The sequence below is a fragment of the Cetorhinus maximus genome, chromosome 32 (genome assembly GCF_964194155.1).
Source record: "Cetorhinus maximus chromosome 32, sCetMax3.hap1.1, whole genome shotgun sequence".
Classification (NCBI taxonomy): Eukaryota; Metazoa; Chordata; class Chondrichthyes; order Lamniformes; family Cetorhinidae; genus Cetorhinus; species Cetorhinus maximus.
In genome coordinates this window covers 15,155,354-15,179,164 of record NC_135910.1, presented here as the reverse complement: position 1 = coordinate 15,179,164, position 23,811 = coordinate 15,155,354, and the positions used below count along the sequence as shown (strand labels likewise).

Here is a 23,811-nt window from a genome sequence, read left to right as displayed (position 1 = left end):
GATGAATATTTGTCTTGGCGGCCGTGGGCTAGAGATAACCAGAGTTCCCGCTCCTGGTTATAATCAAGTGACAGCAACAGCAGTCTACATTTATATAACGCCTTTAATGGAATAAAACAGCCCGAGGTGCTTCACAGGAATTTCAATAAACAACACTCGACAGACGTTAACGTTATGTTGATTGTATTGTTGAGGTTAAGGAGAAACAGGTGGAGGGCATTGATTGATTAAGTATCTTGAGCACATATAAAGAAGGACTTCCTGCTCTTGGGCCTGGCCAAGGTGGCCATCAACAGGTCCAGGTGGTCTGACCCGACTGCCTGCCCCTCTACCGCGGCTATGTTCACGGCCAGAGGGCCCTGGAGAGGGACCACACGGTGCCCACTGGCATACCAGATGCGATCGGTGGGCACTGTGGGGCTGGGGGTTCATTATCACCCCCGGGAATGATATTTTGATTTGATGTTGTAAGTTTCCTTTGAGGTTTTGTTTTAGTTACAGTGCCCCCAGCAGGAGCTGTTTAACCCCCCTGCACCCCCACCACTTTTAATTAGTTTATTTTATTGATTGTTTTTTGGTTTAATTTAAAAGAGGATATAAAGAAGGACAAAAGCAAAAAACTGCGGATGCTGGAAATCCAAAACAGAAACAAAAATACCTGGAAAAACTCAGCAGGTCTGACAGCATCTGCGGAGAGGAACACAGTTAACATTTCGAGTCCGAATGATTCTTCATCAGAACTAAAGAAATATAGAAAAGAGGTGAAATATAAGCTGGTTTAAGGGGGGGTGGGACAGGTAGAGCTGGATAGGGGGCCAGTGATAGGTGGAGATAACCAAAAGATGTCACAGACAAAAGAACAAAGAGGTGTTGAAGGTGGTGATATTATCTAAGGAATGTGCTAATTAAGGGTAGAAAGCAGGACGAGCAAGGTTCAGATAGCCCTAGTGGGGGTGGGGTGGGGGAAAGGGATCGAAATAGGCTAAAAGGTAGAGATAAAACAATGGATGGAAATACATTTAAAAATAATGGAAATAGGTGGGAAAAGAAAAATCTATATAAATTATTGGAGAAAGGGGATGGGGTTGGAGGAGAGAGTTCATGATCTAAAATTGTTGAACTCAATATTCAGTCCGGAAGGCTGTAAAGTGCCTAGTCGGAAGATGAGGTGCTGTTCCTCCAGTTTGTATTGAGCTTCACTGGAACATTGCAGCAGGCCAAGGACGGACATGTGGGCATGAGAGCAGGGTGGGGTGTTGAAATGGCAAGCGACAGGCAGGTCTGGGTAATGCTTGCGGACAGTCCAGAGGACTGCTGGGACACTAAGAAAGTTAACAGCTAGGAGGCAGACGCATGTGACGCTGCACTCTGTAAATAAACAGACTATCGAAACAAGCATTTGCGTCTCATTGCACACTTTGCAATCTGGCTTATTTGCAATAAGGCGATATTAGGTCAGGTGACCAAAAGCCTGGTCAAAGAGTTGGGTCTTAAAGGAGGAGAGTGAGGGGCGGAGAGGTTTAAGGAGGGAATTCCAGGGCTTAGGGCCCAGGCAGCTGAAGGCCCGGCCGCCAGTGGTTGGAGGATGCTCAAGAGGTCAGCATCGTGGTTGGGTGACATCTTACATGGAGACCATTCGGTCCATCAGGTACATGCCAGCTCCCTGCCACGAGAATCGGGAGGGGGGGGGGGGAGTGTGGATGCCTCGGGGCGGGGGGGGTGGGGCTGGGGTTGTAGGGCTGGAGGCGATGGCAGGGATGGGGAGGAGGTGAGGCCGTGGAGGGATTTGAGGCGCGTGTCAGACTGTCGGTCAGCGAGCACCGAGGCCGATGGGTGAACGAGGCTTTGGTGTGAGTCTGGGCACAGGCAGCAGAGGTTGGAATCAGCAAAGGTTCACAGGGAGTTGGAGGCCAGGCGGAGGATGGAGGATGGGAGCAGTCAGGGCTGGAGGCATGGGCGAGGGATTCGGCGGCAGATGTGCTGCAGCCCAGGAAACTCTACAACGTGTCAGGAAAACGCTAGCGAAGATTTGAAATCACCTGGGAGCCATGGAATTCCTTAAACACCAGCAGGTTGGTCAGAAGTCCCGTTCGATGCTCAAAAACAGAACTGATGTTTGTTCACCTCCGCAGTCGCCTTTTACAAAGAGCCAGTGAAATCCCGGTGTGAAGCCACTCGCAGTCAATCAGCTTACCCACCAGCCTCCCCACTACAACAACAACTCGCATTTCTGTAGCACCTTTAATGGAGTAACGTGTCCCAAGGCGCGTCAGAGGAGGGATTATCAAATAAAATTCACCGCTGGGCCAGAGGTGGGGAGATGGTGGCGTAGTGGTTATGTCACTGGACTAGTAACCCAGAGGACCAGGCTAATGTCCCTGGAGACAAGGGGTCAAATTCCACCATAGCAGCTCGTGGAATTTAAATACAATTAATAAATCTGGAATTGGAAGCTAATCTCTGTAATGGTGACCATGAAACTATCATCAATTGTTGTAAAAACTGATCTGGTCACTAATGCCCCTTTAAAGGAAGGAAATCTGCCATCCTTACCTGGTCTGGCCTACATGTGATTCCAGACCCACAGCAACTGCCCCCTGAAATGGTCTGACAAGCCACTCAGCTCAAGGGCAATTAGGGATGGGCAACAAATGTTGGCCTTGCCAGTGATGCCCACATCCCATGAAAGAATATAAGGAGAGACAACCAAAAAGGGTTTGTTAATGAAAAAGCTTAAAGGTGGAGAGGAAGATAATGAGTTTTAGGGAGGGAATTTCAGAGTGACTGTCTCTGGGGTGTGCAGGTTCCACAGGCACTCGTTTCCTACACCTCACCCAGGCGTGTGTGTGAAAGTGAGACTGTCTGTTTGCTATTTGGCAGTGGGAGGCATCACAGCTGAATCCGATCCTGCCTCAGCCATTGGGTGCGGTTCGTCAAGGCAGGGTTACTCCAGACGTACTATCTTTTGGATGAGACATTAAACCGAGGCCCCTCCCCCACCAGGTTGTTGGGGGGGGAGGGGTCCTGGCCAATATTGACCTCTTCAGCCAAACTCAGTGAAAATAGGGTTACCTAGTCACCCCATTGCTGTTTGTGGGATCTTGCCGTGCGCAAATTGGCTGCTGCATTTCCTGCATTACAACACTTCAAAAATTAGCTGTGAGATTTTTGGGGGGAATGTCCTGTGGTTGTGGAAGGCACTATATAAATGCACACCTTTGTCTCTCAGCAGTAGGGGGGTTACAGCCTTCCCTCCACAGACAGGCTGAGGAGTGAGTATTCAGGGCCGTGGATGTAATTGTGCGAGGAAACAGCCCAGGACAATCTTCACTCACCTGCCGGTAGCTCAGCTGTCTGAGGCAAATGGCTCTCCGAAGCTGTGCTGGCTGACAATCGGGTTTGTGGTGAGTGAGTCTCTCTCCCTCTTCTCCGCCTCTGTCGGTGGGATCACACACACACACACACACACACACACACACGGTTAACTGGCCCCTTATATTCTTTGCCCCATCAAATCCCATCGAGGCTGTCAACTGTCAGCTCAGGCGGACGAGTAGTGTTATACTGATCACAGAATCGTAGCTAAACATGAGGGGATTGAAGGAGAGACAGAGTGTGTGTGTGGATGAGAGAGAAAAAGAGGCATTCAAGAGGGCAGTAGATGATTATTTGAATAGAAACAATGTGCAAGGTTACTGGGAAAAGGCAGGGCAACGCCACCAGGTCATAATGCTCATTCGGAGAGCCAGTGCCGACATGATGGGCTGAATGGCCTCCTTCTGTGCAGTAATAATCTGTGACTCAGTGAGGAAAAGAGAGAGGAAAAAGTGAGAGAGAGAGAGAGAGAGAAATACAGGGAGAGTAACAAGGTGATATAAGGAGAGAAAGAGGGGGAGAGAGAAAGAGAGACAGAGAGAGAAAAACAGAGAAGACAGAGAGATGGAAAAAGGGAGAGAGAAAGAGGGAGACAGAGAGAGGGAGAGAGAAAGCTGGAGACAGAGAGAGAAAGAAGGAGACCATGAGAGGGCGAGAGAAAGAAGGAGACAGAGAACGATGGAGAGAGAAAGAGAGAGAGGGAGACAGAGAGGAAGAGAGAGGGAGATAGAGAGAGAGAGAATAAGAGGAAGACAGGTGGAGAAGCAAGGAGAGATGCAGAGAGGCAGAGAAGGAGAGAGAGAGAAAGAGGGAAACCATGAGAGAGAGAGAGAGAAAGGAGACAGAGAAAGATGGCGAGAGAGAGAGAGAGAGAGAGAGAGAGGGACAGAGAGAGGGAGAGAAAATAAGGGAGACAGAGGGAGCAAAGCAAGGAAATTGAAAGCTTGGAATTGAGAGAGAGAGAGAGACAAGAGCAGTAAACTTGCCCACACAGCAAGTTTTATCTCCTAAGCGATAAGATTGTTTCTGAGTTTGACAAATCTCTTGTTAAAGAAAACGTCTTTTGTTTGGGGAAGAGAAGGTTTTTTTTTAAATTCTGTTTTTTTAAAGAAAGGTCACATTGAAACAAAACTCAGGGACTTTGTCAAATCCCTTCCGATTGGCCCAGCGTTTGATGACTATGGTCTTTGGCTGGTTCCTATTGGTTTGGGAGGGAGAGGGCCAATGGTTGTGCTTGGATTGAATCGAGCGCTGATCAGAGGGGTCTGAGCTTGCTTTGTGATGGCCGGGTGTGGGGTCAGCAGCGCTCGCTGGGTTTGGATAGTCCTCGTGTCTCTTTTTGGGCTGTTGGAGCTGATCTTCAGCCAGCTCAGTGACTCCCTCACCCTGCTCCTTGACTCCTTCCACAGCCTCTCGGTGCTGCTGGCCCTGGCGACGCCTGTCCTGGCCGAATGGCTGGGCCGCCGGCCCGTCCCCAGCTCGCACACCTTCGGCTGGGAGAGGCTGGCGCTGGTGGGCGCCCTGGTGGCGGATGTGCTGTCGCTCTCGCTCTGCTGCTCGGTGAGCGTGTCTGCCACGGCCCGCTTCCTGAGCCCTCACCCTTTCCACAGGCCCTCCCTGCCCGTCGCCGTGGGGGCTGCTGGGATCTTCCTCAACCTGGGAGTCCGCCTGTGGCTCCGATCGACCGGGAGCGGCTGGAGCCACGGCCCAAGTCCGGATTGCAGACAGGGTCAGCTGGACACCACTGGAGAACGCCAACATCCCAAAGTCAAGGGTAAGTGCTTTTCTCATCTCCTAATTCGCGAACAAATAATTCTGTGGTTGGTTAAATGGTGGGGCACTGAGGAGTGCGGAGGAACAAAGGGATCTGGGAGTTCAGATACATAATTCCCTGAAAGTGGCGTCACAGGTAGACAGGGTTTTAAAGAAAGCTTTTGGCATACTGGCCTTCATAAATCAAAGTATTGAGTATAGGAGTTGGGATGTTATGGTGAGGTTGTATAAGACATTGGTGAGGCCAACTTTGGAGTATTGTGTGCAGTTCTGGTCGCCTAACTACAGGAAGGATATCAGTAAGATTGAGAGAGTGCAGAGAAGATTTACTAGGATGTCGCCGGGTCTTAAGGAGTTGAGTTACAGGGAAAGATTAAACAGGTTAGGACTTTATTCCTTGGAGCGTTGCAGAATGAGGGGAGATTTGATAGAAGTTTGCAAAATTGTGAGGGGTATAGACAGAGTAAATGCGAGTAGGCTCTTTCCACTTAGATTAGGAGAGATAAACACGAGAGGACATGGCTTTAGGGTGAAAGGGGAAAGGTTTAGGGGGAACATTAGGGGGAACTTCTTCACTCAGAGGGTGGTGAGAGTGTGGAACGAGCTACCATCTGACGTGGTAAATGCGGGCTCACTCTTAAGTTTTAAGAATAAATTGGATAGATACATGGATGGGAGAGGTCTGGAGGGTTATGGACTGGGTGCAGGTCAATGGGACTAGCGGAATAATATTTCGGCACAGACTAGAAGGGCCGAATGGCCTGTTTTCTGTGTTCTATGGTTCTATGGCCTTGAAAGTAAAGTTAGGGTCCCCAACCACGTGGTCAGAACTCAGCCTGAAACTGTCAACAAGATGTCGTGGGAGAGGGCGGAAGCTGATTTATTTGTTTCTCAATCACGATTGGCAGAGGAGCTGGAGGTAACGTAGGGGAAAGTCCAGCAGACGGACATTGGGGTATATGTGAACGAATCCCTGAAGGTGGCAGGAGAGGTGGAGAGAGCAGTTAATAAATTTTACAGTGTCCTGGGCTTTATTAATAGGGGCAAAGAGTACAAGAGCAAGGAGGTTATGTTAAACTCGTATACGTCACTAGTTAGACCTCAGCTGGAGTATTGTGTCCAGTTCTGGGCGCTGCACTTTGGGAAGGACGTGAGGGAGAGAGAGAGAGAGAGAGAGAGAGCGCAGAGAAGATTCACTAGAATAGTTTCAGGGTTGAGGAACTTCAGTTACGTGGACAGATTGGAGAAGTTGGGACTGTTTTCCTTGGAGAAGAGGAGGTTAAGAGGAGATTTGATAGAGGTGTTCAAAATCATGAGGGGGCTGGTCAGAGTAGAGAGGGAGAAACTTTGTTCCCTTTGGTGGAAGGATCGGGAACGAGAGGGCGCAGGTTTAAGGTGGTTGGTGAAAGAAGCAATGGAGACGAGAGGAGAAACTTTTTCACGCAGCGAGTGGTTAGGATCTGGAATGCGCTGCCTGAGAGTGTGGTGGAGGCAGGTTCATTCGAGGCTTTCAGGAGGGAATCGGGTTATTATCTGAAAAGGAAGAATGTGCAGGGTTACGGGTATAAGGTGGAGGTGTGGCACTTAGTGAGTTGCTCATTCGGACAGCCGGTGCAGACTCAATGGGCCGAATGGCCTCCTTCTGCACTGTAACAATCCTGTGACTCTGGTTGTGGTCCGGAATGCACTGCCTGAAAGAGCCATGGAAACACCTCCAATAATAACTTTCAAAATTGAATCGGATAAACACTCGAAAGGGTAGGAGTCATTAGGGGTGTGGGGGAAGAGTGGGGGCAGTGAGACCAACTGGATTTCTCATCAAAAGAACAAGCATAAATGGGCCGCATTTCTATAGCGCCTTTCACAACCTCAGCCCATTCCAAAGTGCTTTTCAGCCAAGGGAGTGCTTTTGAAGTGTAGTCACTGGTGTAATGTAGGAAACACAGCAGCCAATTTACACACAGCAAGATCCCACAAACAGCAATGTGACAATGGTTGGAGAATCTGTTTTTAGTGATGTGGATTGGGGGAAAAATATTGACCAAGACACTGGGAGAACTCCACCCCCTCCCCCCCACCCCCCTCTTCTTCGAGATAATGGCCACAGGATCTTTCACATCCACCCGGGCAGGCAGCCTTGGTTTAATGTCTCGCCCGACAGGCAACACCTCTGACAGTGCAGCACTCCCTCAGCACTGCACTGGAGCGTCGGGGTGGATTTTGTGGTTCAAATCCTGGGCCCTAATCCAGGGGCCCCCAGGCTAAGGCTCTGGGGACACGAGTTCAAAACCCACCACGGCAGCTGGTGCTATTTAAATTCAGTTAATAAATCGGGGATTATAAAGCTCGCCTCAGTGATGGTGACCATGACAACTATCATCGATTGTTGTAACAACTCATTTGGCTCACTAATGTCCTTTACCGTCCTTACCCGGTCTGGTCTGGCCTACATGTGACTCCAGACCCACAGCAACGGGGTTGACTCTGAAGAATGGCTTCAGTTCAAGGGCAATTAGGGACGGGCAACAAACGCTGGCCCTGCCAGCGACGCCCACATCCCATGAAAGATAAAAATAAACGATTTTATGAATCTATAAATGCAAATCGGTGTCAAAATATTTTCAATAGTGAAGGACGTGAAGGTGCTTTAATAGAAGGGGAGGAGAGGGCAGATGGTGGGGGGGGTGGGGGGGGATAAATGGTCGATTGATGCCCCAAGAATGGACAGACTGCAGGGGTCACCTGCAATCCTCAGTTGCCTCTGGACAGATGCCGAATTCATAATTCAATAATGTCTTTCGAAGAGGAATTTATAAAGTACCTCACAGGGGAAGTTTTACAGGACTATGAGAAAAGAGCAGGGATAGTGGGGCACATGGGATAGTTCTTTCAGCGAGCTGACAAAGGTATGATGGGCCAAATGGCCTCCGTCTGCGCTGTGCCATTTTATGAGTGACCTACGGTACATTTACAGAAGAAGCTCCCAGGTTTTAGTTTAAGGTGCACCACCGCCTGACAACACTAGATGGCAGACCCGCCTGCAAATTACACATGGTCCTCCGAGGGTGCAGGGGAGATTCACTTGAATAGCATCAGGGAGTCGGGGCTTCAGCTAATGTGGAGAGACTGGAGAAGCTGGGATTGTTCTCCTTAGAACAGAGAAGGCTAAGGGGAGATTTAATAAGGGTATTCAAGATGGTGAAGGGTTTCTATAGAGTAATTAAGGAGAAACTGTTTCCAGTGGGAGAAAGGTTGGTAACTAGAGGGACACCAATTTTGTTTTTAAATTGCAAAAGAACCAGAGGGGAAGACGAGAAGAATATTTTTTTTACGCAGCGAGTTGTCGTGATCTGGGAGGTGCTGCCTGAAAGGGCGGCGGGAGCAGATTCAATGATAACTTTCAAAAGGGAATTGGATAAATACTTGATAAAGAAAATTTGCAGGGCTATGGAGAAAGGGCAGGGAGAATGGGACTAATTGGATGGCTCTTTCAAAGAGCTGGTACAGGCACAATGGGCCGAATGGTCTCTTAATGACTTTCCTCAGTTCTGTTGAAGAGTCATACGGACTTGAAACGTTAACTGTGTCCCTCTCCGCAGATGCTGTCAGACCTGCTGAGTTTTTCCAGGTACTTTTATACGTGTTTTGGATTTCCAGCATCCGCAGATTTTTTTGCTTTTATTTTTTGTTTTGGTCTCTTACTGTGCTTGATTATTCTGTGATCGACTTGCTGCAGATTTACAAGCGTAAAGCTGCTGGTTTCATTTTTTTTAAGTCGCGCTACTGCCTGACGTCACTAGATGGCAGACTTGCCTGCAAATTCCACACAGACTGTGTTGCTTCACCAAGTTTTCTCTCTGCCTCCCCTCTTTCCAGGTGCTGATGTCACTGGATGGGGGAGCGACTTGGCAGCGGCCAGAGGCCCAGGAGGGCGGGGCGCCCACGGCGAGAGGGTTTCGGCAAGCGGCTGCTGGGAGACCCTCACCTGCTTCGTCGGCGTCGCTCAGTCGGTGTTGAGCTCGGCGGTGGCTCTCGTTGTCGGGCTCCTTCACCGCTTCCCGGGGGTGCCGCCCGGCAGCTGGCACCGGGGCAGCTTACCCTACCTGGACCCGGGGCTCTCGCTGCTCACGGCGCTGGCGCTGGCGACCGCCGCGGCCCCCCGGCTGAAGGGGTCGGTCCTGCTCCTGCTCGAGTGCGTCCCGCCCGAGGTGGACTTGCGGAGGCTGACCCGACGGCTGGCGGGCGTGACGGGGGTGTTCGGGGTCCACGAGCTCCACATCTGGCGCCTCTCGGCCCGCCGGGTGCTCGCCAGCGCCCACGTGCGGTGCCGCAGCCTCGCCAGCTTCACCCGGGTGGCTGAGGACCTGAGGCGGGTGTTCGGCAGTGAGGGGCTTCACTCGGTCACCGTGCAGCTGGAGCTCATCAGCCCCACCGACAGGGGCTTCTGCCAACTGGCCTGCGGCCCACTCTGCACGAAGAAGCTCTGCTGCGATTGGCCAGAGGGAGCGGAGGACGTGGCAAACTCGGCTGCAGACCAGTGGCTGGGAGACTGAGTGTAATCCACTGTCAAACCATCTCATCATAGAACAACACACAATATACCCCAACAACACGTCAACATCTGTATGAGAGCATGTGTGAGTGAGAGCGTGTGTGAGTGAGAGCGTGTGTGTGTGTGTTCTGTGTCTGTATGTGTGTCTGTATGTTTTTGTGTATGTTCATGTTAGGAGTGTGTGTGTCTGTGCACACAGAAGTGTGCTTCTGTGTATTTGTGCATGTTTGTATTTGTGGGAGTGTACATGATTATGCGTGTTTGCTCATGTTTGTATTTGTGGGAGTGTACATGATTATGCGTGTTTGCTCATGTTTGTACTTGTGGGAGTGTACCTGATTATGCGTGTTTGCTCATGTTTGTATTTGTGGGAGTGTACATGATTATGTGTATTTGTGTATGTTTGTATTTGTGGGAGTGTACATGATTATGTGTATTTGTGTATGTTTGTATTTGTGGGAGTGTACATGATTATGCGTGTTTGCTCATGTTTGTACTTGTGGGAGTGTACATGATTATGTGTATTTGTGTATGTTTGTATTTGTGGGAGTGTACATGATTATGTGTATTTGTGTATGTTTGTATTTGTGGGAGTGTACATGATTATGTGTATTTGTGTCTGTTTGTATTTGTGGGAGTGTACATGATTATGTGTATTTGTGTATGTTTGTATTTGTGGGAGTGTACATGATTATGTGTATTTGTGTATGTTTGTATTTGTGGGGGTGTACATGATTATGTGTATTTGTGTATGTTTGTATTTGTGGGAGTGTACATGATTATGCGTGTTTGCTCATGTTTGTACTTGTGGGAGTGTACATGATTATGTGTATTTGTGTATGTTTGTATTTGTGGGAGTGTACATGATTATGTGTATTTGTGTATGTTTGTATTTGTGGGAGTGTACATGATTATGCGTGTTTGCTCATGTTTGTACTTGTGGGAGTGTACATGATTATGTGTATTTGTGTATGTTTGTATTTGTGGGAGTGTACATGATTATGTGTATTTGTGTATGTTTGTATTTGTGGGAGTGTACATGATTATGTGTATTTGTGTATGTTTGTACTTGTGGGAGTGTACATGATTATGTGTATTTGTGTATGTTTGTATTTGTGGGAGTGTACATGATTATGTGTATTTGTGTATGTTTGTACTTGTGGGAGTGTACATGATTATGTGTATTTGTGTATGTTTGTATTTGTGGGAGTGTACATGATTATGTGTATTTGTGTATGTTTGTACTTGTGGGAGTGTACATGATTATGTGTATTTGTGTATGTTTGTATTTGTGGGAGTGTACATGATTATGTGTATTTGTGTCTGTTTGTATTTGTGGGAGTGTACATGATTATGTGTATTTGTGCATGTTTGTATTTGTGGAAGTGTACATGATTATGCGTATTTGCTCATGTTTGTATTTGTGGAAGTGTACATGATTATGCGTGTTTGCTCATGTTTGTACTTGTGGGAGTGTACATGATTATGTGTATTTGTGTATGTTTGTATTTGTGGGAGTGTACATGATTATGTGTATTTGCTCATGTTTGTATTTGTGGGAGTGTACATGATTATGTGTATTTGTGTATGTTTGTATTTGTGGGAGTGTACATGATTATGTGTATTTGTGTCTGTTTGTATTTGTGGGAGTGTACATGATTATGTGTATTTGTGTATGTTTGTATTTGTGGGAGTGTACATGATTATGTGTATTTGTGTATGTTTGTATTTGTGGGAGTGTACATGATTATGTGTATTTGTGTATGTTTGTATTTGTGGGAGTGTACATGATTATGTGTATTTGTGTCTGTTTGTATTTGTGGGAGTGTACATGATTATGCGTGTTTGCTCATGTTTGTATTTGTGGGAATGTACATGATTATGTGTGTTTGCTCATGTTTGTATTTGTGGGAGTGTACATGATTATGCGTGTTTGCTCATGTTTGTATTTGCGGGAATGTACATGATTATGCGTGTTTGCTCATGTTTGTATTTGTGGGAGTGTACATGATTATGCGTGTTTGCTCATGTTTGTATTTGCGGGAATGTACATGATTATGCGTGTTTGCTCATGTTTGTATTTGCGGGAATGTACATGATTATGCGTGTTTGCTCATGTTTGTATTTGCGGGAATGTACATGAGGGACAGTGACATCCCCTTTAAAACCCGCCCTGTGGCCAAGCCTCCTGTTGTACATTCTCGAGCACCTAATTTTAACCGTGTGTAAGAGAATGGGTTTCGAGTGAGTTAAAATCAGGCTCAAGTACCTCCTTCTCAGCCTTTGTATTACCTTTTAGTATTTATTTTGTTCTTTCTGTCCATGTAAAGCTTTGTGATGTTTCCACCGCATTAAAAATGCCAGAGAGAGGGTGAAGGACTCGAATTTAAACAGACCCGAGATGTCCCAAAACCCTTCACAGCCAGTGAGGTGTCGTCACTGTTATAATGTCGGACACGCGGCCGACAATTTGTGCACAGCAAGCTCCCACAAGCAGCAAAATGAGCAGATGATCAGTTTTTGTGATGTCGGGTTGAGGGGGTAAATGTTGGCCAGGACACCGCGGAGGGGGTCCCCCTGCTCTTTTTCGAAATGCATCGCAGAGGGTGGACAGGAGCCTGTGTTTCACGTCGCACCAAAAAGAGCAGCACCTCCGACAGTGCAGCCTTCTCCTGGCCTGTCAGCTGGGATTTTGTGCTGAGGTTTCTGAGGCAGGACGTCAAACCACAGCCCTCTGACTCAAAGACGAGAGTGTCTGAACCACAGCCGAGACCTTCTCAAAGTCAAGAAGTTCCCTCCAATGTCACAGCTTTATTCCTGGCTTGCTCATTTTTTACCTGAACATTTGCATCTTTTACCAGAGTGACTACCCACCTGCCCACCTCCCCCCCCGGCACCCAGTCCTCCCTCTCCGGGCGCTGATTCTCTGGCCCCCGCTGATGTGCACACAATTCGGAGCCTGCAGCCCCCTCCCCCCACCCCCCGATCAAATAAGCGGAACGTTCTGGAACTCACTGTGACAGGAGTAAACACCAGGGAATCAATGCCGCCATGAATCAGCTGAGTTGTGGATCACTTCTTTACTCTCTTGCTTCTGAATCATCCAGGTTCTGGGTTCAAGGCCCACACCAGGACATCTAGAACATCTGATTTAGGAGCAGGAGTAGACTCACCTCAGGACATTGAATTTCAATCAAGTTGCCTCTCACTCGTCTAAATTCCAGCAGATACAAGCCTAACCTGTCCAACCTTTCCTCACAAGACAACCCGCCCATTCTTGGTATGAGTCTGGTAAACCTTCTCTGAACTGCTTCCAACGCATTTGCATCCTTCCTTAAACAAGGAGACCGATACTGTACACAGTACTCCAGATGTGATCTCACCAGTGTCCTATACAACTGAAGCATAACCTCCCTACGTTTGTAATCAATTCCCCTCAGAATAAACAATAGCGTTCCTCATTACTTGCTGTACCTGCACACTAGCCAAAAAAAGCAAGGCCGACACTCCAGAGCAGTGCTGCACTGTTGAAGGCGCTGTCTTTTGCATGGGATATTAAACTGAGGCGCCCAGCTGCCTGCTCGGGTGGGTGTAAAGGATCCGGTGGCACTATCTTGAAGAAGAGCAGGGGAGTTCTCCGCTGGTCCTGACCAACGCTTATCCCACAATCAACATCACAAAAACGGATTATTTACGCAGCCACTATCACACTACTGTTTGTGGGAGCTTGCTGTGCGCAAATTGGCTGCTCGTGATTCCTACATTACAACAGCGATTACACTTCAAAAAGGTACTTCATTGGCTGCAAAGCGCTTTGAGTCATCCTGAGGCTGCGAAAGGCGCTATATAAATGCAAGTCCTGCCACCTTCAGCTGGTTTCACGCGTTGGGCTAGACTGTTTGCTGAGGTTCAGACACTGTTGCTAACCTCAAACCCTTTGGCTGTGATCACCTTTATTAAAAAGCTCAGATTATGGATAAATTTTCTTTGCAATAAAATTGCCCCCGATGTAATAGAAATGGTGGACTTGCCTGTCTCATGTCTTCTGTCGGTTTTCTTTAGCTTACGCTGGTCTGTAGGGGCTCCCAGTTTACACCCCACAGTGACTCCGGGTTCCAGAACCTTGGCATCCCTCTCCATTAACACAGGGAACAGGTTATCATCGAATCATAGAATGGTTACCAGCCCAGCCAGGGGGCTATTTGGCCCTTTAAGTCCCTGCTGTCTCCCTACAAGAGCAAATCAGCTAGTCTCATTCCCCTGCCTTTTCCCCATAGCCTCGCACCTTTATTTTCTCTTCAGATAATTATCCAATTCCCTTTTGAAAGCCTCAATTGAATCGGCCTCCACTTTACTCCTAGGCAGTGCATTCCAGAACCGAACCCTAAAAAATGTTTTTCCTCATGTTGCCTTTGTTTATTTTTGCCAATCACCTTAAACCGGTATCTAGTTCTCGGCCCTTCTGCCAAAGGGAACAGTTTCTCCCCATCTACTCTGTCCTGACCCGTCATCGATTATTATATCATTATATCCTGTCACCTTGCCCCAAAAATATGTTATTGTTCTCCCTTACCTCTCCAAGTAACATTAACAATAAACGCTTTATTAAGTGCCAAGTGTAGGATGAAATAAATATGAAGCAGCTCTTTAATAGTTTCTTTATGTTCCAGCGACTGTCGGTTCATACCAAGCAACACATCCCTTTGGCTGCTCGCAACAGGTAGTGTACTGAGCGTACTTAACTATCCCATGCTTGTAAAATTCAGGATATAATGTCTAATGTTAGTGCGATTCCTCAATTGGACAGCACTTACTGAAAACTCCCTAGTGTGCTAAGAATTATACTAACAGCCAATTTAAGATTATCACTTGGGCTCGCAATGTAGCTCACTTATGCTTGCTACAAGCTACATGTGCAGGGACTTGTCCTCTGGAAGTAGAAAGAGCATGTCCAGTTTTGCGCCTTTTTTGAATTAAACAAAAACTTGGGGGCAATAAGACCATAAGACCATAAGACATAGGAGCAGAAATTAGGCCATTCGGCCCAACAAGTCTGCTCCGCCATTCAATCACGGCTGATAAGTTTTTCAACCCCATTCTCCCGCCTTCTCCCCATAACCTTTGATCCCCTTACCAATCAAACCCCTCAACCAACCAGAGTCAATTTGCCAACCAAATATGCAATATAAATTAAAAACAGAAAAATCTCAAGCTGGAAATCTGGTGCTGGAAAGATCTCTAGCGCCCACAGCATTTTGCTCCCATGATTATGCAATGTAAATGGTGGCTTCCTTTGAAATTTGGTATTCTTGCATCTGTCCTGATGAGCACAAGACAAAAAGCGACGACAGCATGCCTCTCTTTTTTCAAAAATACTCAAATTCTGTACTATCAAGCAACTATAAATAAACACTTTATTAATTACTAATTGTAAGATAAAATAAATATTAAGCAACTCATTAACCCATGATTGCAGGGTTTTAATCTTTTTTGCGTTTTTGGCAGCTGATGCAATTTGGTGACGTTCCCTTGCTTTTAAACTGGGCGCCAATTCTGAGACGGTCCCTAGACGTGAGGGGCGGGTCTCCGCTGTGAGCGACGCACCCCGCATCCAATCAGAGTGCAGATCTCGGAGGGGCTTGACCAATGAGAAGCCACGGGGAGGCGGGATTTCCGGTCGCTGGCCGGCGCGGCCTGGTGGGCAGAGTGAAGCCTGAGGCTCGAGTAAGTGAGGGGAGCCCAGGTTGGAGGTGGGGATGAGGAGGAGGAGGGTCTGAGGGAGGCTCCTCTGCCCCCCCTTAGGTGAGGCCTCTGGGCCTGGCACCCGGCTGCATCCCCGGCCTTTCCTGAGCTGGCTGCCCTCAGGGAGGGGGTTGTGGTCCTCAGTACCCTGGGGGGTGGGGGTAATAAACCAGCCCGGCGGGGGGGGGTTGGGGGTGGAGAGAGTGGGGACAGTGACCCTCCATCTACTCTCCCCTCCTTTGCTGGAAATGCCATCCAAGGGCATGGGGGGGAGGGGGGTCAAAACATAGTCTGTGATGCCTACTGTGGTTGAATAGGCCACCTATGTGGAAGTGCTCGTGGGACCGAACCCAAAAGGTGAAGGCAAAAGGGGCTATTGGAGGCAGCATCGTGGGCTTTTATAATGGGAGAGGGAGCTCCAGACCTGCCTCTGTTGTCCGTACTTTGGTCGCAGGAACGGGAGGAGGCCATTCAGCCCCTCAACCCGGGCTCAGTTGTTCCATTAGATCAAGGCTGGATTGCGAGGAATGGGGGGGAATTGGTTGGGCTGGGTGTTTATGAAAGGCTCCATGGAATCATACAGCACAGAAGGAGGCCATTTGGCCCTTCATGCCTGTGCTGGCTCTTTGAAAGAGCGACCCAGCTAGTCGCACCCTCCCCCCACCCCTTGCTTTATCCTCATCTAGCTGGCAGTGATATTTACTTCTTCAGATAGCGCCAGGTATAGAAAGAAAGAACTTGCATTTATGTAGCGCCTTTCACAACCTTAAGATGCCCTAAAGCGCTTCATAGCCAATGAAGTACGTTTTCGAAGTGTAATCACCGTTGTAATGTAGGAAACGTGGCAGCCAGTTTGCGCACAGCAAGATCCCATAGACAGCAATCAAATAAATGGTTAGATAATTTGGTTCAGGTATTGGTTATGGGACAAATATTGGCCAGGACACTGGGGAGAACTCTCCTGCTCTTCTTCGAAACAGTGGCTGTGGGATCTTTCACATCCACTCGAGAGGGCAGACCGGGTCTCGCTTTAACAACTCATTTGGGAAGAAGCTACCTACGGCATCTCTGACACTGCAGCACTCCCTCAGTACTGCACCGGGGGCGCCAGCTGGAGTAAATGTTCGAGTAGGACTTGAACCCAGTGCCTTCTGGCTCTGAGGCTGCAATGTTAGCACCGGAATAGACAGGAGCTGAGTCTCGCTTGTGTATTGTAACCTTCCTCTGAACCACCCTCTTTCCGACTCCACCCTAGGTCACAGCTGAGCGATGCCCCTCCACAAGTACCCACCCCGGATCTGGCAGGCACTGCGGCTGAAGCAGGGAATCTACGCCCGGTTACCGGCTCATTACCTCCGCTCCCTCGAGGAGACCCAGGAGCCCACGCCCGTTCACTTTAAACCCCACGGGGTTAAGTACGAACGGAACCCACACACCGGGCAGCCAGAACGCGTGCAAGACATACCGATTCCCATCTACCACCCACCAGAGTCACAGCAGGGGCTGTGGGGGGGCGAGGGCTACGTACGAGGATTCAGATATGCTAACAACGACAAGGTATGGAGTCACAATATGACCCACAGCGTTGACTAATTTTTGCATTAACTTCCCTGAATAGGGACATGGCGGTGACGGTAATGTCATTGGGCGAGTAACCCAGAGGCTCAGGCTAAATCGCTTGGGTTTAAAGGTTCAAACCCAACAGCTGGTGGAACTTAAACTAAATCAACAATTCAGGAATTGGAAACTGGCCTCAGTAATGGTGACTGCGAAACTATTACTGATCGTGATAAAAACCCCCTCTGGTTCACTAATGTCCTTTTTAAGGAAGGAAATCTGCCATCCTTACCTGGTCTGGCCTACATGTGACTCCAGACCCCCCCCAATAACGGCCGAGCAAGACACTCAAGAGCAATTGGAATTAGGAACGGGCAACCAAAGGCTGCCTTTGCTACGATCACCCACATCCCGTGACAGAATAAAGAGAAAAGAAAATTGGTGTCACTTCAGCCTGAGAGAACTGAGTGTCTTGCTCGGGCAGTTCAGAGTCAACCACTTTGTTGTGGGTCTGGAGTCACATGTAGGCCAGACCGGGTAAGGACGGCAGATTTCCTTCCCTAAAAGACATTAGTGAACCAAATCAGGTTTTTACAAGTCGATAAAAGCAAAGAACTGCGGATGCTGGAAATCCAAAACAAAAACAGAAACAGAAATACCTGGAAAAACTCAGCAGGTCTGGCAGCATCGGCGGAGAAGAGCAAAGTTGACGTTTCTGTTGAAGGGTCATGAGGACTCGAAACGTCAACTTTGCTCTTCTCCGCCGATGCTGCCCAGACCTGCTGAGTTTTTCCAGGTATGTCTGTTTCTGTTTTTGTTTTACAAGTCGATGATCATTTCTCAGTCACCACTACTGAGACAATTCCAGATTTATTAATTGAATTTAAATTCCACCAGCTGCCATGGTGGGATTTGAACCCATGTCCCCAGAGCATTAGCCTGGGCCCCTGGATTACTAGTCCAGTGACATTAGCACTTCAGCACCATCTCCTCCGTCCTCTATTGGAGATCGACACAGAATCCCAGTACTTGGCTACCTGGGCAATCCCCACCTCAAATTTAAAATTCTCATTCTGGTGGGTGTTCAAATCCCTCCACCCTATCTCTGGAACCTCCTTCTGTCCTGCAACCCTCAGTGATCTCTGCGCTCCTCTGGTTCTGACCCCCCTGCGCCTTCCTGATTTTTAATCACTGCACCATTGGCGGCCGTGCCTTCAGCTGCCTGGGCCCCGAGCTCCGGAATTTCCACCTCTCCCTCCTCCGTCAAGAAATCCCTTAAACTGTCGGCTGTTGTGACTTGGCGTCAAAATTTAGTCTAATAATTCTCCAGTGAAACACCTTGAAGTGGAGGAGATGGGCGGGGGGGGGAGAGCTCCACTTGTTTGGGGGCCCAGGCAGCTGAGGGGCGGCCGCCGATGGTGGAGCGATGGAACTTGGGGGTGTGCAAGAGGCCAGGATTGGAGGGTTATGGATTGTTTTGGCTGCATTTCCGTTTGGAGCCCGGTCTGGTGCAGTTCGGCCTGTCACAGCCCGTTTCTGTTTGTCTCCTCCGCAGCTCTCCACACGACTGAGGAAAACTTGGAAGCCGCAATTGTTTGTGCGAGAGCTTTACAGTGAAATCCTGGACAAAACCTTCACCATCCAGGTGACCATGCGGACCCTAGACTTGGTGGACACTTGCTACGGTTTCGATTTCTATATCTTGAAGGTAAGAGGCTCCTCGGATTGATTTGAGCTGGAGAATGTTTTGCTCGATCAGACACCCATTCTCTCCTTCAACCTTCCGGAGGCCTGAAACCAGGAAAGCCGAAGTGAGGGGGTGGTTGAGGGGGGTGGGGGGGAGCGGAAGACGGAATCATAGAATTTTCCAGCGTTTAGGGCACCTGTCTGAAAGAGCCCACTCACTTCCTCTCGTTCTAACTGTCCTGATAACCCTCCGTGTAAAAAGAGAAAGCAAATCCCTAGCAATAATTTGCACCAGTAAAATGCCCCAAAGCTCTTCACAGCAATGCCCCCTCTAACTTTTTTCCGCTTTGCGTGCGCTGTGAGGCCCCTTTAAGATGGCTGCAAGCCCATCATCTTAAAAGGAATGATCGTGGTACATGGCCTATTGAACTGCGTGGGCCGTCGCTATGTAGCCACGCAACCACCCAGCTTAGAGGGAATGTTGGTTCACTGGAGCATTACCAAACAAATCTGACATTGAGCTCCGTAAGGATAGAGATGGATAGACAGAGAGAGAGAGAGATGGTTTTGGAAAATCATCCTGGTGACGGGTACCAAATTGTAATGAATACAAATGAAACAAGTAATCATAATTCATAGGCAATCGTTGAAATAAAAATAAAGCATATATTTTTCTTTATTCTTTCATGGGGTGTGGGTGTCGCTGGCAAGACCAGCATTTGTTGCCCATCCCTAATTGCCCTTGAACTGAGTGTCTTGCTCGGCCAATTCAGAGAGGCAGCTAAGAGTCAGCCACATTGCTGTGGGTCTGGAGTCACATGTAGGCCAGACCGGGCAAGGACGGCAGATTTCCTTTCCTAAAGGGCATGAGTGAACCAGATGGGTCGATGATAGTTCCGGGTCACCATTACTGAGGCTAGTTTTAATATTCCAGATTTTCCGAATTGAATTTAAATTCCACCAGCTGCTGTGGTGGTGATTTGAACCCGTGACCCCAGGGTATTAGCCTGGAGCCTCTGGATTACTAGTCCAGTGGCATTACCACTACACCACCATCTCCCCTAAAATAATAAAAGGGATTGTACAATTATGAACATACAATAATTATAAAACGTTGCAAGATGCAGGTCCCCTTAATTTACAGAATAAAAATGAAAGGTCTGCTGCTTTCTGCATTTTGTATTAAAGTCCATAGATCACATGTAGCCAGTCTGAGTTCATTAAATTCTCAATCATTTACATTATATTTACGAGTTTGATAAAGTAGGGGATTGGGCTGCCTCGTAGTCCGTTCTTTCTGTATCTTACTTGCGGAATAGAGCCATTCCATCGCAAATTTACTTTTGTGTGGTTGTGTCGAGAGAGATAGCGGCGATAGGAGGTGGGATTCAAGAGATTTCAGGACTACTAGGCTGAAGGCTTGGTCAACGAGGTAAGTTTTAAGGAGCACCTTAAAAGGAGTAAAGAGAGACACAGATTTAGGGAGGGAATTAACCCCTTCCTTTTGAATGAATGAATGACCGGATGAGTCCATTTTAATGATAATCGTTGAGGGATAAATATTGACCTCGGGGCACAGAGAAGACCTCCCCTGCTCTTATTACAGATGGTGGTCGTGGGGTTTGTTTACATTCGCTTGAGGGGGGCGGACGGTTTAAATTGTCAGTCGAAAGATAGCACTTACCACAGTGCAGCGCTCCCTCAGTACTGCACTGAGAGTGTCGGCCTGGATTATGTGCTCGATTCCAGGAAATTGGGCCGGCCTGGGATTATTGTGGGAACTTCACTTCCCAGGGAGAGCTGGAGTTTATTATTTTCTTTTGGTGCCAATTGTTCCCTAGACCCCCAAGGTCGACCTGAATTCGAAGCTGGGGATGGACCTGAAACGTGCGATGCTGCTGAGACTTGCTCGCAAGGACACCGAGCTTTACCCCGACGATGCGGAGAAGCGGGAGCTCGTCTACAACAAATATAAGGTACGACTCTAGACTCGGGATGTGTGCCACAATTAGCTTTAAAATGCGGGGACGTTTTAAATTTCCCTTGCAGGAACAGTTACACGCAGAGACTGGAAAAGCTGAGATTATTCTGTTTAGAGCAAGAGATGTGTGGGGGGGATGTGGAGATCAAGGCTGAGGGACATTTGAATTAAGGAACAGGAGGAGGCCCCTCAAGGCTGTCCTGCCATTCAGTAAGATCAAGACTGATCTGCGACCTAACTCCATGAGAAGCTGGGGCTGTTCTCCTTAGAGTACGGAAGAACTCACCAAGGCTCTGTTAACAGCAACTTCCAAACCCGCGACCTCTACCACCTAGAAGGACAAGGGTAGCAGGCGCTTGGGAACACCACCACCTGCAAGTTCCCCTCCAAGTCACTCACCATCCTGACTTGGAAATACATCGGCCGTTCCTTCACTGTCGCTGGGTCAAAATCCTGGAACTCCCTCCCTAACAGCACTGTGGGTGTACCTACACCACAGGGACTGCAGGGGTTCAAGAAGGCAGCTCACCACCACCTTCTCAAGGGCAATTAGGGATGAGCAATGAATGCTGGGCCCAGCCAACAAAGCCCACACCCCATGAAAGAAAAAAAAAAGAGAGATTTAATAGAGGTGTTGAAAATCATGAGGGGTTTTGATAGAGCCAGTAAGGAGAAACTATTTCCACTGGCAGGGAGGGACATGGATTTAAGATAATTGTCAAAAGAGATGAGGATCTTTTTTTACGCAGTGAGTTATAATGTTCTGGAATGTGCTGCCTAAATGGCTGGTGGAAGCAAGTCCAACAGGAGCTTTCAAAAGGGAATTGGTTAAGTCCTTGGAAAAGGAAAGATATATGCGGGGGAGCAGGGAAAGAGCAAGGGAGAGTGAGACTAATTGGATAGGTCTTTCAAAGAACCAGCACAGATGTGGTGGGCCGAGTGGCCTCCTCTGTGCTGTATGATGCTCCGAAGTTAAACTGGTGTCGAATTCTTTTGAGTTGCAGGAGTTTGTAATTCCTGAAGAGGAGGCGGAATGGGTCGGTCTGAGCCTCGAGGAAGCTGTGGAGAAACAGAGGCTGTTGGAGAAGACGGTAAGGGAGAAAATCCCAGTTAAATCTTTAACCCCGTGTCGACTGCCCCCTTCCCCTTTAAAAATTCTAGGTTACGTTTATATCTAAAATGGGCCACGGGGGAAAGACCTGGTGAGCAGGAATTAATTGGAGAGCTCGTCCAACGAGCTGGCAGAGGCACAATGGGCAGAATGGCCTCCTTCGGTTTTGTATCATTCCACGAAAAGGGAATTTGATCATTTACATAAAGAATTACGAAAAGCAAGTTCAGCTCATGGTGGCTGGATTTTGCAGTGTTAAAGTTGCTGGGAAAGGCTGTTTATTTAAATACAAGATATTACAAGGCTCCACACATCCCAACTTGTTAAAGATGTCAGACAGACTCTGAATGATGTGCCTGCTTCTCAGCTACAACATGAAAACCCCCCTTTGCATGTCCAGCTTCTTGTCCAGTTGACAAACTGAACAGTTGACCTCTTAAGTGACCGGAATCTCGGGTAGTGACTTTCAAATGGCTGCCACCCAGGCGATCCTAACACCTTTCTGAAAATTGTATTTCAGGATCCTCTGCCACTGTTTAAGGTTTACACTGAGGAACTCGTCCACAAACTGAACATGCTGAAACTGTCGGAGCCAGCGATTATAGGAAAGAAGTCGTAACTCAGCTTGGGCCCATTAAGATCTTCAGAGCCGCAGGTTATATAACCAAAGAAAGATTTGTTTTGACAACACTTGCTCCCTGATGTTAGCCTACCTGTTTGAGAGCGCCGACAAAACTGCCTCAAAGGCCAAGGGGCAAAGGTTAAAGTGACGACGAACTCTTGACCCGAACTCCCAAATTAAAACGCTGAGGTTTTTTTTTAAAAGTGTCCAAGGTGTCAGCGCATCCACCCTGTAAAATGTGGTTGCTAATTAACATTATTTCCTAACAATAATAAGATGAAGAATATTTTAATGTGTTGGTGTTTCTCATTCTATCAGGGAAACGCGACTGGGATCCCTTTTAAACATCCAATGGGTACAGACACTTAAGTTACCTTTCGTTTGGTAGGACAGAACCTGCGTATTGCTGTAAAGAGAGCCATGTTGCTGAAGCTTTCCGTCTTGCACCCATCAGGACAAATGCAAGAATGCCAAATTTCAAATTATCACAACAATTTATGCGACAGGAGAAAGGGGTGCTGATTGGTTGGCAACTTTTCTCCTATACTATAAATTGTTGTGATTGTTTGAAATTTGGTATTCTTGCATTTGTCCTGATGAGTGCAAGTGGAAAAACTTCAGCAACATGTCTCTCTTTTCCGGCATTGTGGTTGGAGCTTACTGTGCATAAAATAGCTGCCGATCTTACTTATACAGGTATAATGGGCACTGCACTTCACATTAATCTGTTGCAGTTGAAGCACTATGGGATGTTTCCTAAGTAGCAACCAATTTAGGATAATCAGTCAAGCTTGTAATGTGGCTCATTTACATATGCTAGAAGCAATCATACGAAGGGACCCATTCTCTGCAAACAAAAGGAATATGTTTAAGCCTTGCACCTTTTTCGAATTACCCGGGAGCTTGGGAAGCCTATAGTTCCCCGTGGCTTTCTCCATGGCAACAGCTCGTCCAATCAGAGCCAACTTACCAACCAATCAGCACCCTTTTTTCCTGTAATATAAATCGTTGTGATTGTTTGAAATTTGGTATTCTTGTGTTTGTCCTGATGAGTGCAAGATGAAAAACTTTGGCAACATGTCTCTCCTTTCAGCAAGATTCTCAGGTAAAATGCTATGTAAGCATAAACGTTTCATTTCCTAGCCAAAGGAGCATTGCAACAAGTGAACATTCTGTGTGAAGGTGCAGCTGACCTCACCTATAAAGTTTGAAGCCAATCAGAGTTAATCGCTGTTGGTGAGAAAAGTCTACATGTTGGCAGTTCCTTGTAAATTTTTGGCTCCATATCAATAGAAATGTGTATGAAAAGATCATCTTATTTGGGGTGAAGGGCAGTGTTTGAAACGCAATGAGCTGAAGTCACTTGAGATGGAATAGATCAGGTCACTGCTGCCTCAATAGGTCAGATGCAG

The 23,811-nt window shown here is 47.7% G+C and overlaps 2 protein-coding genes across 3 annotated transcripts; both read left to right on the top strand.

The window, feature by feature from the left end:
- Nucleotides 1-4,656: 4,656 nt before the first annotated feature.
- LOC144671300 (proton-coupled zinc antiporter SLC30A1-like) lies at nt 4,657-9,738 on the top strand. The gene is made up of 2 exons (XM_078533110.1): nt 4,657-5,149; nt 9,025-9,738. The coding sequence occupies exons 1-2, from the start codon at nt 4,657-4,659 to the stop codon at nt 9,699-9,701; spliced, it is 1,170 nt and encodes a 389-aa protein (XP_078389236.1). The 3' UTR covers nt 9,702-9,738.
- Nucleotides 9,739-15,363: 5,625 nt separating this feature from the next.
- On the top strand, nt 15,364-23,423 carry mrpl28 (mitochondrial ribosomal protein L28). 2 transcript variants are annotated; one of them, XM_078533344.1, is made up of 6 exons: nt 15,364-15,424; nt 16,698-16,999; nt 18,555-18,707; nt 20,527-20,661; nt 21,671-21,757; nt 22,298-23,423. In XM_078533344.1, the coding sequence occupies exons 2-6, from the start codon at nt 16,712-16,714 to the stop codon at nt 22,394-22,396; spliced, it is 762 nt and encodes a 253-aa protein (XP_078389470.1). In that variant the 5' UTR covers nt 15,364-15,424; nt 16,698-16,711; the 3' UTR covers nt 22,397-23,423. The 2 variants fall into 2 exon arrangements, with proteins under 2 accessions (XP_078389470.1, XP_078389471.1); XM_078533345.1 differs by having other exon boundaries at nt 15,416-15,502.
- The last annotated feature ends 388 nt before the right edge of the window (nt 23,424-23,811 follow it).

What these genes read in the sequence shown, in the direction of transcription:
- LOC144671300 (XM_078533110.1), top strand. Translation starts at nt 4,657, where the DNA reads ATGGCCGGGTGTGGGGTCAGCAGCGCTCGCTGGGTTTGGATAGTCCTC. An exon ending in CCAACATCCCAAAGTCAAGG is followed by an intron (nt 5,150 to 9,024) that starts GTAAGTGCTTTT and finishes CCCTCTTTCCAG; the next exon opens with GTGCTGATGTCACTGGATGG.
- mrpl28 (XM_078533344.1), top strand. Translation starts at nt 16,712, where the DNA reads ATGCCCCTCCACAAGTACCCACCCCGGATCTGGCAGGCACTGCGGCTG. An exon ending in TCGTCTACAACAAATATAAG is followed by an intron (nt 20,662 to 21,670) that starts GTACGACTCTAG and finishes TTTGAGTTGCAG; the next exon opens with GAGTTTGTAATTCCTGAAGA. An exon ending in AGAGGCTGTTGGAGAAGACG is followed by an intron (nt 21,758 to 22,297) that starts GTAAGGGAGAAA and finishes ATTGTATTTCAG; the next exon opens with GATCCTCTGCCACTGTTTAA.